General features: G+C 40.4%; 1 protein-coding gene across 1 annotated transcript; it reads right to left on the bottom strand.

The window, feature by feature from the left end:
* Positions 1-1,107: 1,107 nt before the first annotated feature.
* On the bottom strand, positions 1,108-17,435 carry RFC3 (replication factor C subunit 3). Its single transcript, XM_060770836.2, has 9 exons — positions 17,251-17,435; positions 10,913-11,050; positions 8,207-8,274; positions 7,889-7,986; positions 6,727-6,908; positions 5,740-5,876; positions 5,556-5,654; positions 2,000-2,069; positions 1,108-1,634 (listed from the first exon to the last, which is right to left on the bottom strand). Exons 1-9 carry the CDS (start codon positions 17,335-17,337, stop codon positions 1,443-1,445), a joined length of 1,071 nt encoding a protein of 356 aa, XP_060626819.2. The 5' UTR covers positions 17,338-17,435; the 3' UTR covers positions 1,108-1,442.
* Between the last annotated feature and the right edge of the window lie 1,809 nt (positions 17,436-19,244).

The following is a 19,244-nucleotide window of genomic DNA, read 5'->3' as shown; positions in this document are numbered from 1 at the left end:
AATTGGATCACATGTCGGATACTTACCAAGTGTCTAGGACTGTGTGATGTATCAGCAAATAATGCATGCAGATCCCAGTAAGGTGGCCTTCTGCAGCTGGCAGATGGTAAATTTTGTCAGTGCCAATTGTGTTTAAGTGCAGGCCAAGGTCTTTAGGCACTGCACCCAGTGTGCCGATCACCACTGGGACCACCTTTACTGGTTTGTGCCAGAGTCTTTGCAATTCAATTTTTAAAACCTTTTATCATGTCAGCTTTTCCAGTTGTTTCTCTGCAATCCTGCTGTCACCTGGGATTGCAACATCGACGATCCATACTTTGTTTTTTAACACGATTGTGAGGTCAGGAGTATTATGCTCCACAACTCTGTCTGTCTGAATCCAGAAGTCCCAGGAGTTTGGTGTGTTCATTCTCTGTAACTCTTTCTGGCTTGTTGTTGTTGTTATTATTAGAGAAAAGCAAAGGCAAGCCAGTTGCATTTTTACTTTAGTGTTGCCATGGACCCCCTTATGCTGAACTACAACTCCTGTATTCCTCATCATGATTAGAGCTGATGGGCATTGTGATAAGGCCATCTGGAAAGCTGCAGTTTGTTCTGTTTACTCAAGATAATGGGGTTTGAATTTAGATAGAAGGCTTGTGGATATGATGTCTGACTTTTAAATGTCCTTTATAATTTCCCCAACCTCAGAGCCACAAGTGCTATTAGGTTGTAATTCCCATTATCCCCAGTCCACATGGCAGATGAAAGTGATGGGAATTGTCTGGGGACCCAGGCTGGGTAAAAAGTAGACCACTATGTAAACAAAACCAAAAAACACATTGTTGCCCCCCTGTATCCAGATTCTCTGTCCATGGATTCAATGTCACTTTGAAGGCAACCAAAAGGCTGATGTGGCCCTCAATGAAAATCAGTTTAACACCCCTATTTTAACTTGAAACATTGCAGAGAATTAACACTCACAATTTTTCATACCCAAATAAACAGGTGTATAATGCACTGGAAAAACCGTAATATACAGGAAGGTCTTTGAATTTTAATTATAGAGTAGCATGTGTGTATAAAGCACTGTGCTGTATTTTTATAAGTAATTGTCTTAAATATGCATTCAGTGTTTTAATTGATTTTAATTGTTTTTTGAAAACTATATAAATACATGGTATGCATTCAAATCATTTAGTCAACAAGAACTACATCTTGAAATATATACCTGGTTCCTGAAACTGCCCTTCAGTCAAGATGGCTTTCTGAAACACATTCCTGCTTCTAAGAGTGCATAAATAACCTTGGAAGTCACACATAATAGCTTTGAAGGCACTGAAATCTAATACACATTATTTTATTATCAAATACAATAATACATCAATGGCCCAACGTTTATACAGCTCTGTCGGTAACAAAGTCATAGCATAATAGATCCTGTGAGTTCTACAAATCACCTTTTATATCATCATGGCTTCTAACCCATCTTCCATGAACTTCTTATAGAGAGCCATGAACTTAGCCACAAATGCTTCCAGGTGGTATATAGCCTTGTTGCCCAGCTGCAACCGGTGCTCATAGAAAGCTGCCATCTGTGCAACCTCCCCTTTTAGCTGCCCGTCACAGTTGTTCAGAAGTTCACACATAAGACCCTAAAAAAGAAATGATTAATATTTAGTATTACAATATTAATATTTAATATTCAAACAAGTAGGCTGTTCTGGAAGGCACATCTCCAGAATAGTGGAGAATGTCAGCAATTCATAAAGTTTGCTTTATCAGAATCTGGCCATGGTGGATTTGGGAGAAAAATATTTTGACTTATTAAAATAAAGTTTGGATATTAATCACATCTGAGGTGATTAATATATACCCCTGGAATTCCTCTCTTGATCCCAACCTCATATTCTCAAGGAATTATTTTAAATTCATCAGAATGCACTAAATAGTTTCCTTTATCCCCTCCCACCCCCGATCTTTATCATTAAACAAATTAAAAGTCAAAACAGTCAGTTACCTTTATTATAATCTCTGGAGGGATGCAATGGGTTAGAAGTTCATAAAGCCTTCCACGAACTTCAAACAGCCTATTAAAATAAAACCAGTACAATGTTTTCTTCACTGTGTTATCTATTGAATTACTAATAAACGAATTTTATAGGTAGATGCTTATAACTTATTTTTACAAACCTTTCAGCCAACAAATACGCTAGCTTCTAAAGCAGTGGTTCTCAACCTTCCCAATGCCACAACCTCTTAATACAGTTCCTCATGTTGTGCTGAACCCCAACCATAACATTATTTTCATTGCTGCCTTCATAACTGTAATTTTGCTACTGTTATGAATCGTAATATAAATATCTGATATGCAGAATGTATTTTTAGTCACTGGACCAAATTTGGCACAAATACCCAATACGCCCAAATTTGAATACTGGTGGGGTTGGGGATTGATTTTATCTTTTGGGAGTTGTAGTTGCTGGGACTTATATTTCACCTACAATCAAAGAGCATTCTGAACTCCACCAATACTGGAATTGAATCAATCTTGGCACACAGAACTCCCATGACCAACACACAATACTGGAAGGGCTTGAAGGGCACTGACCTTGAGTTTTAGAGTTGTAGTTCACCTACATCCAGAAAACCCAGTGGACTCAAACAATGATAGATCTGGAGCAAACTTGGCACAAATACTCAATATGCCCAAATGTGAACACTGGTGGAGTTTGGTGAAAGCAGTTCTTGACATTTGGGAGTTGTAGTTGCTGGGATTTATAGTTCACCTACAATCACAGATGGAATTGGGCCAAACTTCCCACAAAGAACCCCCATGACCAACAGAAAGTACTGTGTTTTCTAATGGTCTTTGGCAACCCCTCTGACACTCCTCGTGACCCCACCCCCCCAGAGGTCCCGACGTCCAGGTTGAAAAATGCTGTTCTAAAGGAATTACTTATAATGCATTGACTTTTTCTGTATATATTTTGCTGCTTACACTGGCAACAGAAACATCACTGATAAATAAATTCAACATGTCTGTTGCTTACACAGACATTCCTTTTCTGAAGTCAATTATATATTTTTGATGACATAAAAGGAAAGCCTGAGTGATGTAGTGGCTTGAGTGTTGCACTAGGACACTGGGAAACCAGAGTTTCATTTCTTGCCCAGCCACAGAAACCCATTGACCTTGAACAAGTAAGTCAGTTTCTCAGCCTCAGGGGAAGGCAAAGACAAATCCCTCTGAACAAATATTGGCAAGAAAACCCTATGGTGGTGTTGCTCTAAGTGAAAAACAGCTTGAAGGCACAAATCAGAATTTTCACAAACAATTTCACTAATAGTTGGATCCCATGACATAGGAATCATGCCTGCCAGAAATGGTTGGAGTGCATGCCCCAGCATTCCCAGTCATTGTAAACCAATGGTAATAGATAGAGGCATGGGTTTGCAGCCCAGCAATATTTGGAGGATTGCAATATTCCTATCATGCCTTTAGGGAGGAATGGGCCAACTTCAGCCCTCCAAGTGTTTTGGACTTCAACTCCTACAATTCCTAACAGCCTATTGGGAAACTATGTTTAGAATCTAATCATTCTGTTGCCACATTCTAGGGAGCTGGATTTTTACAACAGCAACAATGTAAGAAAACAGAAAGCTCTTCTAGAGTTTTATTAAGATGAGCTGCAAAAGATGTGACTAATAATATCACCCTTTCCCAGCAGTGATGATTAAGCGCTCCAAATTCACCATGACAGACTGTCATTCTATTTCTGCCAACGCAACATAATCTACAGCCAGTCAAATGCTTGGCAGCCATAACAACGCTAGGACAGCAGTGAATCAGCATCAAAACCACTGCACTTCATAGCCGAAAGGGAAAAGTTTTATAGCAGTACACAAACAAATAACAAAGGTGCCCTCTCATCAGTTACAGTTGGAAATTCCTCACTGCACTGAGCAAGCAAGTTTGCTTTGGGATAGGTTGGTTCAATACCGCAATACAGAGAATATACAGAAGATGTTTACTAATATCTCCAGCAAGATATTATATTCCATTATACCTCACCATAATTTCCTGCCTGGAAAATAATATTTTACAAACATTGCATTTAGCCCAGGTATTCCATAAAATAATTCTTCTCTCAACCTCATAAAGAAATACACGGCTAGATGTTTTTTTTCACTGAATTTAGAAGCAACTGCTTGAATCCAGCTCCACTCAGATAATTGATTGGGGACAAAAAAAAAACCCCACTTTAAAATCACATTTAGCCCCATGGCCAGAGACTAAACCGCTGTGCTGCAGAAAAATCCTGCCGATAGAAAGGTCAGCAGTTTACTTCCGAGTCAGAGTGAGCACCCGCTGTTAATTCCAGCTCACCTGCCCACCTAGCAGAAATGTAAGTAGATAAAGATGTACTGCTTTTAGCGAGGAGGTAATAAAAGCACATTTAAGGACATCAATCAATCACCCACCCACCCCCAGTGGCCGGAGGCAAGCACAGTCTCCAAGATGCCAAAAATAATATGGGAACAACTGCCTTTCCCTTTGTCTGTGTTTGTCTTTGTTAAGTGTATAATCGGCATTGAGTGTTTGCCGTATGTGTATATTCTGTAAGCCATTCCGAGTCCCCTTCAGGGTGAGAGGGGCAGGGTATAAATACTGTAAATAAATAATGAATGGATAAATGTCTCCGTCTTCCAACAACCAAGTGAGGCCTTTCCCTTATCCTCACCCATTCCAGGCATTTTTCCTATTCTTTGGGCAACAAAATGTGGTAACCTCTTATTTGCCATCATGGTTCTTCTGTGAGATTTTATTCATCTTTTATCTCCATCAGACACCACTAATTTTTATTAGCTGCTACCACCACAGGCACCATATCTGAACTCAACTTTCTAATATGTAGTATTACTGAAGGCAGAAAAGTATATTACTAAAATACTGGTTTATTAAACAAAATACGTAATTTATTACCTTCTTAAAACTGCAGGCCTCAACCACAAATGGTCAATGTTAGGATCACAAAAAATTGACAACAGTAAAAGGTCTCTGAATAACACCCAATTACACAAATCTGTGCAACAACATTCAGCGTTAATCTGCAAAAAATGCTTCAGCTTTACTCCACAAAAAAGAAAAACAGCCAGCTTATCAAGCATTGTAAATCCTGGTGTATTTTCATTAAATGTTTGATTTTATACCTATTTTATATATCTATATATCAGGGCCATGTAAAAATCCCTTTTGAGTGGGAAGGGGTTGTGAGTGGAAAATGTTTAAGCCGCTCTGCTCTAACAAATGGATAGGAAGCTTGTAGCCTGCCATATGATATTGGACCACAGCCCCTATGAGATTTTATCACTGAGTAAGGGCTAATTAAAGTTGCAGTTCAACAACATCTAGGCTGCCACAGGACCCCCCACCCCCTTCCTCCAGCCCCGATGTAGACATTCTCCTGAGGCAGACACAGCGTCAACATTCTTAAGCACATTCTGAATGTCAAAGAATGTCACATGTTTTACAATACAATGCACACCCACTGAATCCCATCATGCTTGCCTACCTCTGTGGTGTCTGCTCACTAACGATGGCATTTGCTGTTTCTCTCAGATATACCTCCCAGTCTGTCTCAGAAATGTCTTGATCCGGAGTGAACGGATGCCTGCGTGACAAGCAATGAAGAGCAGCTCACGACAACTGCCTAACAAAAAAGAGCAGCCTGCATCCATTCAGCCTTCCTAACTTACTGTTGTACTCTGCAAGCCTCACACATCAGAAGAGCCTTTCGGAGATTCCTGCCAGACTTTTCTGCAATCCTCTGAGCCAGTTCTTGAGGAAGAACCAGGCCCTCCTTCTTGCAAACATTGGACAATACTGTGCAGATCTAGAAACACAATAGAACAATTCATAGCTGAGCATGAAAAATGCTTTTCAACAAAGTGACTGTACTAAGCCAGAAATGCTGTAGGAGTTGAAAGAGACCTTGTGGGCCATCCAGTCCAACCCCCTGCCAAGAAAATCGCATTCAAAGCACTCCCGACAGATGGCCATCCAGTCTCTGTTTAAAAACCTCCAAAGAAGGAAGAAAGATGTAAATTTGAAGGCAGAAAAGGACCTGCTTTGAAGTTATGTTTGCAAGAAGCATGTAGTCACATATTCCCTCAATTCTGGATGCCATAGGTCTGCCATCCATTTTACTAGTAGCCCTAGGCAATAGTATCATATCCTGAATGCAACTTTCCAGTAAGGGATCAATTCCTTCCTGCTGTCTCTTCTCTCAGAGACAAACTCAAGAACTGCTCCCATTCTGTGCTTCTTACAGCAGATGGAAACTGCCTTTGGAAACCTGTTTGGACTATGGTTAGTTACAGGGAACATATAATTCCTTTTTAAAATCTGCTTTACTGGTTATCCGTCCATTTCCAGACAAAACTCAAAAATTCTGGTAATGTACAATAAAGACCCATATGTATTGGATCTGGAGAACCTGAAAGATATCTCCCCGCATGAGTTTGCCCAAGGAAAATCTTTTTCTTGGTCCTATTCACAACACAGTAATACTTGATGACATCACAGGAAAGGGCTTGTACCTGAATTCCCCTTTTGACCAGCTGGCAAAGATCTTTGCATTCTGGCCACTAATTACTTCTTATAGAAGGGTTTTAACAGGCTGCTGCATTTTTCCTCCCAGACATAATCTCTTGAAACTGTGCACTGGGCAAACCCGAACTTACATCTCCAATGCTGGGCGCAGGCACTCGCACTGCAAGGCATCTGCTTCTTATCGGTGCAATAACTTTTGAAGTAGAATTGCAGCAAAGAATTAATCTGCATGTAGCCATATATTTCTCCATTGTCCGTCGCAATGCATGCTGGGCATCTTTTGTCAGTTTGTCCACCTCTGTCAACAACACCACTAGAACAAAGGAACAAAAAGTCACCTTTAAGCATATTTTCACAGAATGAATCTTACTTTGGCGTTTAACTTCAGCTAAATATATAGTGGGGTAGATTTACAAGACACCTTCCTACTCATGGCTCAAATCCTGTTCTTTCACTCAGCCCGAGGTTATGGGTCCTAGAGAAGGCTACATGAATATTCTAACCCAGAGCTTTTCAATGTTGGTGACACACTTTGTAAATGTGCATCATTTCAGTACAAAGTAGGTCAGTTTCACTAGCACACCAAAGGTTAAACCAGGGATCCACAAACTTTTTAAACAGAGGGCCAGGTCACAGTCCCTCAAACTGTTGGAGGGCCGGATTATAATTTGAAAAAACATGAATGAATTCCTATGCATAATGCATATATCTTATTTGTAGTGCAATAAACACTTAAAAACAATCCAATAATTAAAATGAAGAACAATTTTGGCAAATATAAACTTATTAGTATTTCAGTTGTCATATAGAGATAAAGTGATGTGATGTCTTCTGAACAGGAGTACAAACAGCAAAAGAAAGGTTAAAGAGATGTTAACCTTTTCCCATGCTATCCAAAACTAAAATAAGAGACATTTTCAGCTGAAGTTACACTTTAAAAATGTACATGTTCTGACTTACATGTAATTCAACTTAGGAAGAAACCTACAGAACCCATCTTGTTTGTAACTACCTGTATTCATGCAATACCAAAAAGAATACACACACACACACATACACATACACACACATATATACCTTTGCACATACCATAATTTCCCACAACATTTTTGCTTGGTGGAATAGGTGCACAAGAAAACATCCCACCCCCACTTTCTCATTACTTCAATATTTCTTGAAAGTTTTCTCTCCAAATATAAGATAGAATGAGCTACAAACTACAAACAGAAACTAAAAACCAATTACATATTTAAACATATGCAAAGTATTAATATATATTTCTCTTTTACAAACCTTTAAAGTCTCGCTGAGTGCTTGTCTCAAGCTGTTGGGACTGTGCTACTGTCTTCAGTAATTCCTGAATAACTACCCGGTCATTGATTCCTGCATCACTGAAAAAAAATCAACTTCATTTAGTTTTACCCCAAACCCAGCCTGCATATAACTACAAAAGTATTTCCATCAAACCACAGTAACACAAAAAACAGCTGCTGTCTTGTTGTACAGCAGATATATTATCTGGTTTCTTAAAAAATCAAGTGCAAAACATCTATACAGATGCATAATTTTTACAGGTAATTACTAGCTATTGTGAACTGATTGCCAACACACCTTGGATTAACTTCAAGATGATAGTTACTTGCAATAGTGCTAATTTCAATTTTCTTTTTAGAAGGTGCCTGAAAAAGAAGTAATTTTGAAGAAAATGAATGAGGACAGCAATGCTGAAGAACCCTAGCTGACATAACTGAATATTTCTTTATGCAGAGCACAATTTTCAAAAGGACACACTGATACCATTCTAGCATGCAATTATTTGAAGTGATGTAAAGAGCAAATGGCACTAAGGACATAATGTACCAAGGAAAAGGCTAAACAAAGAAATAAACAGACAGCAGGTGGAGCTGAATGTAGAGACAAGGTAACATCATAGGTTCAAATATATAAAATCCAGTAGCATTCTACATTACTTGGAAACAAAACCACCATAGGAACTAGTTACATTCTGACACAGAGGTGCAGAAAATTTATATGTATAACTTATATGTACACATGTATATTTGGAGAAGGGCAATAAATCACTGGTAGGGTACATGATCTGCATGTAGAATGTCTCTGGTTCACTCCCTAGCATTTCCAGACAGAACCACTATGTCGCACCCTGGAAGGTTACTGTCAATATCTGTCTAAGTTTGGATTAGACAGACCAATGATCTGAGTCACACAAATCTCTATTGCCCATTCAATTAATAAAAAATACAATGTTTCTCACCCACTTAGGGAGAACTATGACCAGGTAAATGGAGAGCCTGCTTAACCTGATGTTTAGGTATCAACTGTTGCTGGGTCACTTCAACAACCCTCCCTCCATTCCATCTTTAAACTAAACCTGGACAAGAGGCAGTTCAAAGAGCAGACTCCTCAAACAGAATATCTTATCTGTAGAGTAGTAGCATGACTATGCATAGCTAACATATCACAACAGCTAATATTATTTATTTATTGGGATTAACCTGCCTTTCTCCCAGAACTGGAACTTGAACATGACTATACTGCTGGGGTTTGCTTCCAGGTTCCCAAAAGATACTAAAATCTGTGGATATTCAGGCCCCAGTATATACAATGGAATAGGACAATTATAAAATGGCAATCCTTTCAAATGCATGCCAGACCAGTTCTAAGGATCTATGAAATGGCAGGAGAATAGAGCAGGACAGGTCTACATAGAAGCATATTGTTCCATCTGGCAAAATCAATTTTACTTTCTGGATTTTCAAGCTGTGGTTGGTTGAATCTGTGGATACAGAAACCATGGATATGGAGGTTGGACCCTAAGCCATGGATCTAGAGTCCCTTATACTCTGGCCTTATATCCCAGGATCTGATCCCAGGTGATCTGCTTTGAACTGGAATATATGAATTTCCACTGCCAGATAATCTGGGATAAGCAGATAATCTGAGATCAGATCCTGGGATATACGGTAGTGTAGAAGGGGTCCAAATGAAGCTATGATTATACAAAAACACAAAAAGTGAAGCAAAGAAAAAGTTAATAACAGGCCCTACAACTTAGGTTAATGTCAAGGTGATAGCTGTTTGTAAAAAGACTAATTGCAATGCCTGGGCCCCAAGATAATCAGGAGAGACTCTTCTCTCAGCCCCAACACCATCATAAGCAGTTGAGGCAGGTGCAAGAAAGGGCCTTCCCAGGCCAGAAAGCATTCATTTCCTCTTACTACAATTGCACTTCATGTAATTTACATCACTCAGTTTATTTATTTTTTACAGTAATTCCGTCTTACAGCTGGATGATAAGGTCTTTTCGCAGGTAGCTGTAGGCTAGAACTTTAAAAGCATCCAAGATTTTGAAGAAAGAGGAGTCCACTTAAAACTGTTGGTGGGTCTTCTCAGTATTTCTATCAGAATCTGTGTAACTTTGTTAGCGTAACAAACAATTGCACTCTCCATGTTATCAAAGGAGCTTATTACTAAAATTGAAAGGGTGAAGTTGGACTGAAAAAGTCAAACAAGAAACAGGAATAAAAGAATTTGTATTCACTCTGCACAATGCTTTGAAAAGCAGAAACAGTTTCCTCCAATAACTCTGCCAATTACTAAGCCCACTGGTGCATTTTTTTTAGTTTGATGATTAAAATGCAAGCCTTTCCAAAAATACTTTTCAACTGATACAGAACTGATAAAGAAGGTGGATTTTTAATAACAGAATTTCCAGTGGATGCTCTGCTCCCCAGTGGTTATTTTATTCCCCAAGCTGCTTGCTATTCAAAGAGTTCATTGCGATTGTTAAAAACATGACTTGAGAAATATTTCTTATCTTGTTATTACTGGCATGTGTGCAAGCAGCAACAATTAGTGAGCGAGGATCACAATAAAGTTAAACTGCCTTCTTTACACAAACAGTAAGATTCACTCTGAGGTACTGGGAAATCTAAGTACTAGTCTAAATTATTTTCAGTATCACACAGTATCAAGGAAAACATTGGCATTAGCATGTTCTTGGCAATGCTCTGCCAAACAGAGCTCCCACAGCACAGTGTCGATAGACCAGTGGTTCCCAACTTTTTTTGACCAGGAACCACTTTGACCAGGGACCACTCTCCAACATTAGTACCAAAAGGGTTATGGATCAGTTTATGATCAACTTTAGATTCAGTTTGGTTATTTGGGGTGCTGATTCAGAAAATTGCATTGAATAGACCACATCAGCTCTAGTTTCCTACATCCTCAGACTCCAGCTATCAACATAGGACCAGACAAAACTCAAGAGTGATGCTCCTCAAAATGAAATAAGCTTACGGTTATGATCTGATGTTCAATTCTCAGCTTCTCCACTCCGGAGCCATACAGCTCTCTCAGCAGGCACATTATTCTGGTCTTTTTTCCGGCACCTGATGGTCCATACACTAAAAGATGAGGAAAGTCCCCACATTGAACCTGCCAAACAGAATCCAACAAAAAAAATTATAGCAATTTAATTCCTTAATGTGCTTGTAACAATACAGGACATTTGATAACAATACATATCTTGGTGTATACCTTTCCATATTAGTTTTATAGTCCTTCGTAACTGTTCTATGTAGTTTCCTTTTGAAAGTAACTGGCATTTAAAGGAAGATAAACATATACAAAGAGAGAAAGTTCATGAGGATGTAGCACCATTAAGAGCTGTCCCTGTAAGGTTGCAACAACCCCTAGGACTGGCTCTCTGTGGGTTAAGACTACTTGTAAAGGCAATCCAAAGCAGAAAGTAAATTCCACCTCATGCGAGGTACTGCACAAATTGAATACTCAACAAGCAAATGAAAAGAAGTTTGAAGGCCACACTGAGAGTAATCGATTCAGTGCTGTCATCAATATACTGATATCACTGATTTTTGCAGGGAGTAAACCCTACTGAAGAGGTATAGCATAATACGTGCTAAGCATGAAAAATGTCCCAGATTCACCTCTGGCATCTCCAGCAAGGACTACGAAAGACTTCTGCCTGGAATCCTGGAGAACTGCTGAGTTAAGCAAATCAATGGCCTGAGTCAGTACAAGCCATTTTACTGTGCTGCTAGTGCGATTTATATCTGAGTAAAAGCTGCCATGGTCAAACTATAATGATTTTACAGACAGCACTATTTTGTTCCCTCATTTGTTTCTATCAAACAAGGGCACCAGTCTCCTCTAAGTCGCTTACAAATCTAAGAATTCATCGATCCATCCTTCCACATCATACGCATTCCTCACACTGACCTGACTTAGTTTTGGGAGACTATAGCTGCATCTACAGTATAGAATCAATTCAGTTTGAAACCCCATTAACTGCTATGGCTCAATGCTATGGGATGATGGGAGCTGTATTTTACAAGATCTTTAGGCTTTTCTGTCAAAGGGTGTTAGTGCCTTGCCAAATTACAATTCCCAGGACTTCATCGCATTGAGCAATGGCAGTCAAAGTGGTGTGAAACTGCATCCATTCTATGGGAAGGTGCACCCTATATCGTATATCCTACATTCCGGACCAAGTCTGTTTTGTGTCAGAGAAACCAAGGCTTGACATCTGAGCCAGAACTTCTTTAAGCAAAGCAAGAGGTCAGTTGAGATTAGCTTTGCAAAAGGCTAGTTGCATATATATAAAATCAAGAATAGCAGTGAGTACTCCTGTTACATTTTAGAGCCGCCGCAAACTAGCCTTATGCGGGAGCAAACTGCCATCACGTCCATGACGTCATAGAATCATAGAATCAAAGAGTTGGAAGAGACCTCATGGGCCATCCAGTCCAACCCCCTGCCAAGAAGCAGGAATATTGCATTCAAATCACCCCTGACAAATGGCCATCCAGTCTCTGCTTAAAAGCTTCCAAAGAAGGAGCCTCCACCACACTCCGGGGCAGAGAGTTCCACTGCTGAACGGCTCTCACAGTCAGGAAGTTCTTCCTCATGTTCAGATGGAATCTCCTCTCTTGTAGTTTGAAGCCATTGTTCCGCGTCCTAGTCTCCAAGGAAGCAGAAAACAAGCTTGCTCCCTCCTCCCTGTGGCTTCCTCTCACATATTTATACATGGCTATCCTATCTCCTCTCATCCTTCTCTTCTTCAGGCTAAACATGCCCAGTTCCCTAAGCCGCTCCTCATAGGGCTTGTTCTCCAGACCCTTGATCATTTTAGTCGCCCTCCTCTGGACACATTCCAGCTTGTCAATATCTCTCTTGAATTGTGGTGCCCAGAATTGGACACAATATTCCAGATGTGGTCTTGAGACTGCGCCTCTCTCTCCGCCCCTTTCTCCGCCTTTCTCCGTGCCAGCGTGGTTTTTCCTTTGCTAGGGCAGCATTGCCAGCGTACTCTAGTTGTTGAATTCTGTCAACAACAAGAGTACGCTGGCAATGCTGCCCTAGCAAAGGAAAAACCACTCTGACACGGGGAAAGAGGCGGAGAAAGGGGCGGAGAGAAAGGCAGAGTCTCATGACGTCATGGACGCGCTGGCACAGTTTGCTCCCGCAGGAGGCTAGTTTGCGGCGGCACTTAGACATACATTTCAGCACAAGGAGCACCTAGTGAGATAGTTTTTTGGAACAGATCATCATTCTGTAAACAAATCTACAACCTGAGAAATACTACCTAAGGTTTGAGAGCACAGTGTCTAGAAGAAATAAAAGGTAGTGCTCGGTGATTAATGTATACAAAGAATGTTGGAACTTGAGGTGGCTTTAAAATGCATTCCTTCTAATCTAGAAGCCCTACTACTACATTTCTGATTGCTAGTTAATGTTGAAAAAGCATAATAGCATATTCTCAAAAAGACAACTTACAAAAATATGTTAAATACTCAGCCACAAACCAAGCCACAAAAGGTAAGCTTCAAGCTCCAGACAATGTAGAACTTTGGGTTGTTGTAGGTTTTTTGGGGTATAAGGCCATGTTCTAGAAGCATTCTCTCCTGATGTTTCACCTGCATCTATGGCAAGCATCCTCAGAGGTTGAGGTCTAATCCTAACCCAGACCTCACATCTCTGAGGATGCTTGCCATAGATGCAGGAGAAACGTCAGGAGAGAATGCTTCTAGAACATGGTCATATAGCCCAAAAAACCTACAACAACCCAGTGGTTCCAGCCATGAAAGCCTTCGACAATACAATGTAGAACTTTGATGTTTGCTGAGTTCCAAACCACATTGCTGAAGGAAATTCCCACTCCTTCATGCTAGTAAATATTTGTCTCCTACACTAAGTTAAGCCTGCAGTTCAAACAGAGCATTCTCTGAAGTTAGACCCTATTTGAGCTTTATATTTGATTTCTAGAAAGAAAAGTACTAGAACATTTTTTTGCATTTTATTTCTACAAAGAAATGTATCGGGCTCAAATCTATATAGGAAGTTCACTATAATGGAACTCTACAGTGTTATAATGCTGGAAACAGACAATATGCTTGGGAATATAGGAAGCTGCTTTGTGTGCAAATGTTGTCCTTGCTTGAGGGTGACTGGGTGTTACAGTCCTAAAGTAAGGCACAATGGCATCAAGGCTAACCAGAGGAAGCACTTCAGGAGTTTCAACAGCAAAACCTTCTAGTTGCATATATACATTTATTTGCTATCTGAAAATTATCCATGGTGAGTGTCCCTGAGATAAAATGTTTGGGACTAGAAGTGTTTTAGATTTTATTGTGTTGATTTTGAAATATCTGAATATACGTAAGAAAATAATATCACAGGTTGGATCCAAGTCTGAACTTATTTATTTATCATGTCAGAAGAAAATTGAGAACAGTTATAATGTATAGAAAAAACACAAAGTCAAAAACTTGGCATTATACTAAATGTACTTCGGCCAGATGCTGGCCACTTCGAGTGTCTCTGATACCACTGTAAGAAGGTCCTCCACTGTGCATGTGTTAGGGCTCAGGGTGAATTGTAGTGGCATGTGGTTTGCTTTTTTCCACTCGCATATCGTGGACTCCACTTTGTAGCCCCATTTAAGGTTAGCTCTGCATCTTGTGGTGCCAGAGCACAATCTGTTCAGGGGCTTCCAAGTCGCTCAGTCTTGTGTGTGCCCAGTGGGGAGTTTCTCATCCGGTATCGGCCACTGATTGAGGTTCTGTGTTGTTTCATATACACCTTATACACATACCCTTACTTAAGGCAATTTTAGATACAGGCTGAACATCCCTTATCCAAAATGCTTGGGAATACAATAGAGTCTCACTTATCCAACATAAACTGGCCAGCAGAACATTGGATAAGAGAAAATGTTGGATAATAAGGAGGGATTAAGGAAAGCCTATTAAACGTCAAATTATGTTATGATTTTACAAATTAAGCAACGAAACATCATGTTTTACAACAAATCAACAAAAAAAGTAGTTCAATACGTTTGGTTGTTTTGGGGTTTGTTTTTTTTGTTGTGTCAGGAGCAACTTGAGAAACTGCAAGTCGCTTCTGGTGTGAGAGAATTGGCTGTCTGGAAGGACGTTGCCCAGGGGACGCCCGGATGATTTGATGTTTTTATCATCCTTGTGGGAGGCTTCTCTCATGTCCCTGCATGAGGAGCTGGAGCTGATAGAGGGAGCTCATCCGCCTCTCCCCGGATTCGAACCTGCGACCTGTCGGTCTTCAGTCCTGCCAGCACAGGGGTTTAACCTAGTTCAATACATGATAACGTTATGTAGTAATTACTGTATTTACAAATCTAGCACCCAAATATTGAAATGTACTGAAACAGCTGTGGATCCGGGTGGGAGGCAGACTGTGTTGGATAATACAGAACGTTGGATGAGTGAAGGTTGGATAAGCGAGACTCTACTGTATACGTGTTTTTTTATTTCAGATTTTTCTGCAGATTTGCCTATATGTACACGATGATGTAGTCGGGAGGGAAGATTCAAGTAAATGCCAAATTCATCTATGTGTCTTTGTATGCATAACTCAGGCATGGGCAAACTTTGGCCATCCAGGTGTTTTGGACTTCAACTCCCACAATTCTTAACAGCCTACCAGGTTGTTAACTGGGGGTCCTTATAGGGAGCGGTCATCCCTCCTGTTCAAGGAGCTCCACTGGCTGCCATTCATCTACTGGACCCAATTCAAGGTTCAGGTTCTTACCTACAAAGCCCTGAACGGTTTGGGGCCTGCCTACCTACGTGATCGCATCTCTGTATACAAACCCACACAATCCCTTCGATCTTCCTGAGAGGCCCTGCTCTCAATTCCACCAGCATCGTAGGCGCATTTGGTGGGGACGAGGGAGAGGGCCTTTTTGGTGGTGGCCCCTCGACCCAGCATTATTTCCAATTTTAACTCTACATTTGGCCTTCCCAGTTTTTAATTATGTGTTGCTTTTTTGATAATGTTGTGTATTTTTTGTCTATGTTTTTTAATTGCTTGTATTGATGTTTTATTGCTTTTGTTGTTGTGTTTGGGCTCGGCCTCATGTAAGCCGCACCAAGTCCCTTGGGGAGATGGTAGCGGGGTACAAATAAAGTTAATAATAATAATAACATGCCTGCCTTATGGCATGATAGGAATATTTCAATCATCCAAATGTTCCTGGACTGCAATGAGACAACACCCTAGGATTGTGGATGGAAGATGAGGTATACTTGTTTTTAATATGACGACTGACCACCGTAGTTTTAAATATAGTTGTTATTTTAAATGTGTCATTGTAATTATGAACTATGATATTTTACTGATTGTTTGTTTTTATGGTTGTAAAGTGGGCTGAGTCCCTCTAAGAGGTGAGAAGCTCGGTATAGAAAACTTTGAAATAAAATAAATAAATAAATAAATAAATAAAACCCCTTGCCCCTATCCATTACCATTGGTTCAACTGACTGGGAATGCTGGCACATGCATTCCAATCATTTCTGGCAGGCATGATTCCAATGTGTTATGGGATCCAACCGACTGTTAGGAATTGGGGGAGCTGAAGTCCAAAACACCTGGACGGCCAAAAAGCTTTGCTTGACATTGCCTAAAAATAATTATATTCTGAATAATGTTGTGAATGAAACAAAGCCTCTGTATGCTGAACCATCAGAATGCATAGGTGTCGTTATCTTTGGCTTTTGGAGTAATTTGGATTTTGAAATTGTATCCTCAGAGTCCTGGAATGAGTAAAGTGCAGCCGAGCATGTGCAGAGTGCAAGGGGGACAGCGAAATGCTCATGAGCATATTCAGAATGCAGAGATGGGAAGGCAATGAATGCATCTACATCAGGTGTGGGTAAACTTGGGCCCTCCTGGTGTTTTGGACTTCAACTCCCAGCATTCCTAACAGCCTCAGGCCCTTTCCTTTTCCCCCTCAGCCGCTTAAGCGGCTGAGGGGGAAAAGGAAGGGGCCTGAGGCTGTTAGGAATGCTGGGAGTTGAAGTCCAACACACCAGGAGGGCCCAAGCTTGCCCATGCCTGATCTACACTGTAGAATTGATGCAGTTTGAAGTGCCATGACCCAATGCTGTGTAAACATCGAATTTGTAGTCCTACAAGGCCTTCTCTGCCAAGTCACCAAACTACGACCTCCAGGACTCCACAGGACTGAGCCATGGCAATTAAAGTGGTGCCAAACCGCGCTAATCCTGCAGTGTGGATGCGTCCGAGTCTCCCTCTTCTTCCCTTTCCTTGTCAGGATGGAAACTGCAGCCGCCTCTCACCAGGTTCCGGAGCCGGGCCGCCTGCTCCCTGTGGTAATCCAGTTTGCCCAGGGAGGTGGGCCGGTGCTTGTCCACCCAAAGGCTCATGGCTGCTTCTCAAGCGGGGGTGGAAAAGCGCGCGCGGACCAAGCCTGAGCGCGCGAAGCATGTAAACCAACGGCGCATGCGCAATGGAAGGCTTTTCATGCTAGAAGCCTTTCACTTCCGCCTATTGGCACCAGGTTGTATCTTTCAGGCCACGCCTCTTCTCTGTTACGGTGGCTGCTTTGGGCCTAAACACCTTATAATAGTGGTGCTGGAGAAGGAGAGGATCAGAAACTGTACTTTATGTATATGAGTATGATGCTAAGACAAAGTTTGGATGTTGCAGCCAGTTTTAGTCCCAGTCCTGGGAGAAGAAAAATACATAAATAATAATAATAAGAAGAAGAATGTCATCTTATTATAATAATAAAATACACAATAATAATAAGAATGTAATACAATATAATGCTAATAAAAATAATGATATTATAATTATAAATTTTATATTGCATGTAATATTACTAGTAATATCACAATTTAATTTGGTCGTGTCAGGAGCAACTTGAGAAACTGCAAGTCACTTCTGGTGTGTGAGAACTGGCCGACTGGAAGGACGTTGCCCAGAGGTTGTGATTTTTTTTATTGGTTTTTTTTGCCAGTCACTTTTTAAAAATTGCATTTATTCAATTTAACATAAACACATTAAGTAAACACACCTTTATCACTAAATTATTCCTATACTCTATAACTACTACAAATTCCAACTAACTATAAATCAATTCAGACTTCTCTCAATTTACAAAACAAAAAATAATAATTAGAATCTGACCAATCCTTATAATCAAGTCGCTCATTCACTCTCCAAATACAATATGATGGTAACATATATGCAACATGCAAATTCTAGACATGTCCCATCATTCAATCTTATTCTGTTTTGGAAACATAATGATGAGAACTCTTTGGATATTGACCATGGTCCATTCCTGTTGTTTCTCTTTGATACTTTTTTTCCCTCTTCCCCTTGTGATGTTTTAACATCCTTGTAGGAGGCTTCGCATGTCCCCGCGTGAGCAGCTGGAGCTGATAGAGGGAGCTCATCCACGCTCTCCCCAGATTTGAACCTTCGACCTGTCAGTCTTCAGTCCTGCCAGCACAGGGGTTTAACCCACTGCGCCACCGGGGGCTCCTATTACAATATAATGGTATAGTACAATATAGTAATATATAATACTCATTATGTTGTTGTTCATTCGTTCAGTCGTTTCCGACTCTTTGTGACCTCATGGACCAGCCCACGCCAGAGCTCCCTGTTGGCTGTCACCACCCCCAGCTCCTTCAAGGTCAATTCAGTCACTTCAATGATTCCATCCATCCATCTTGCCCTTAGTCGGCCCCTCTTCCTTTTCCCTTCCATTTTTCCCTGATATTGTACTATGCTAATAATATAATATATTGTATGTTTGTATATGTCTTATATCTTATATATATCTTGTAAGCCGCTCAAATACATACTTTGTATTTCTAGGTGCAGTGCCTAAAGACCTTGGCTTGCACTTAAAAACAATTGGCGCTGACAAAATTACCATCTGTCAGCTACTTGGATCTGCATGCATTATTCGCCAATACATCACACAGTCCTAGACACTTGGGAAGTGTCCAACGTGTGATCAAATACAAAAGCCAGCATAGTGATCTTGTTTGCTGTGTACTAATCTTGTTATGTATCTAATAATAACAGTAATAATAATAAGCCTTCAAAGTAATTTCCAACTTGTGCCTTCAAGTCACCTGTTGACTCCATGAATTTCATAGGGTTTTCTTAGGCCAGGAATACACAGGCATGGTTTTGCCAGTTCCTTCCTCTGAAATATAGGACCACTGATGCAGTTTGACAGTACTTTAACTTTCATGACTCAATACTATGGAATCCTGGGAGCTAGAATTTTACAAAATCTCTAGCCTGCTCT

This window comes from Anolis sagrei, chromosome 3, assembly GCF_037176765.1.
Source record: "Anolis sagrei isolate rAnoSag1 chromosome 3, rAnoSag1.mat, whole genome shotgun sequence".
NCBI classification, from domain to species: domain Eukaryota; kingdom Metazoa; phylum Chordata; class Lepidosauria; order Squamata; family Dactyloidae; genus Anolis; species Anolis sagrei.
The sequence above is the reverse complement of the archived record's forward strand: the minus strand, read 5'-3'. Positions and strand labels throughout refer to the sequence as shown.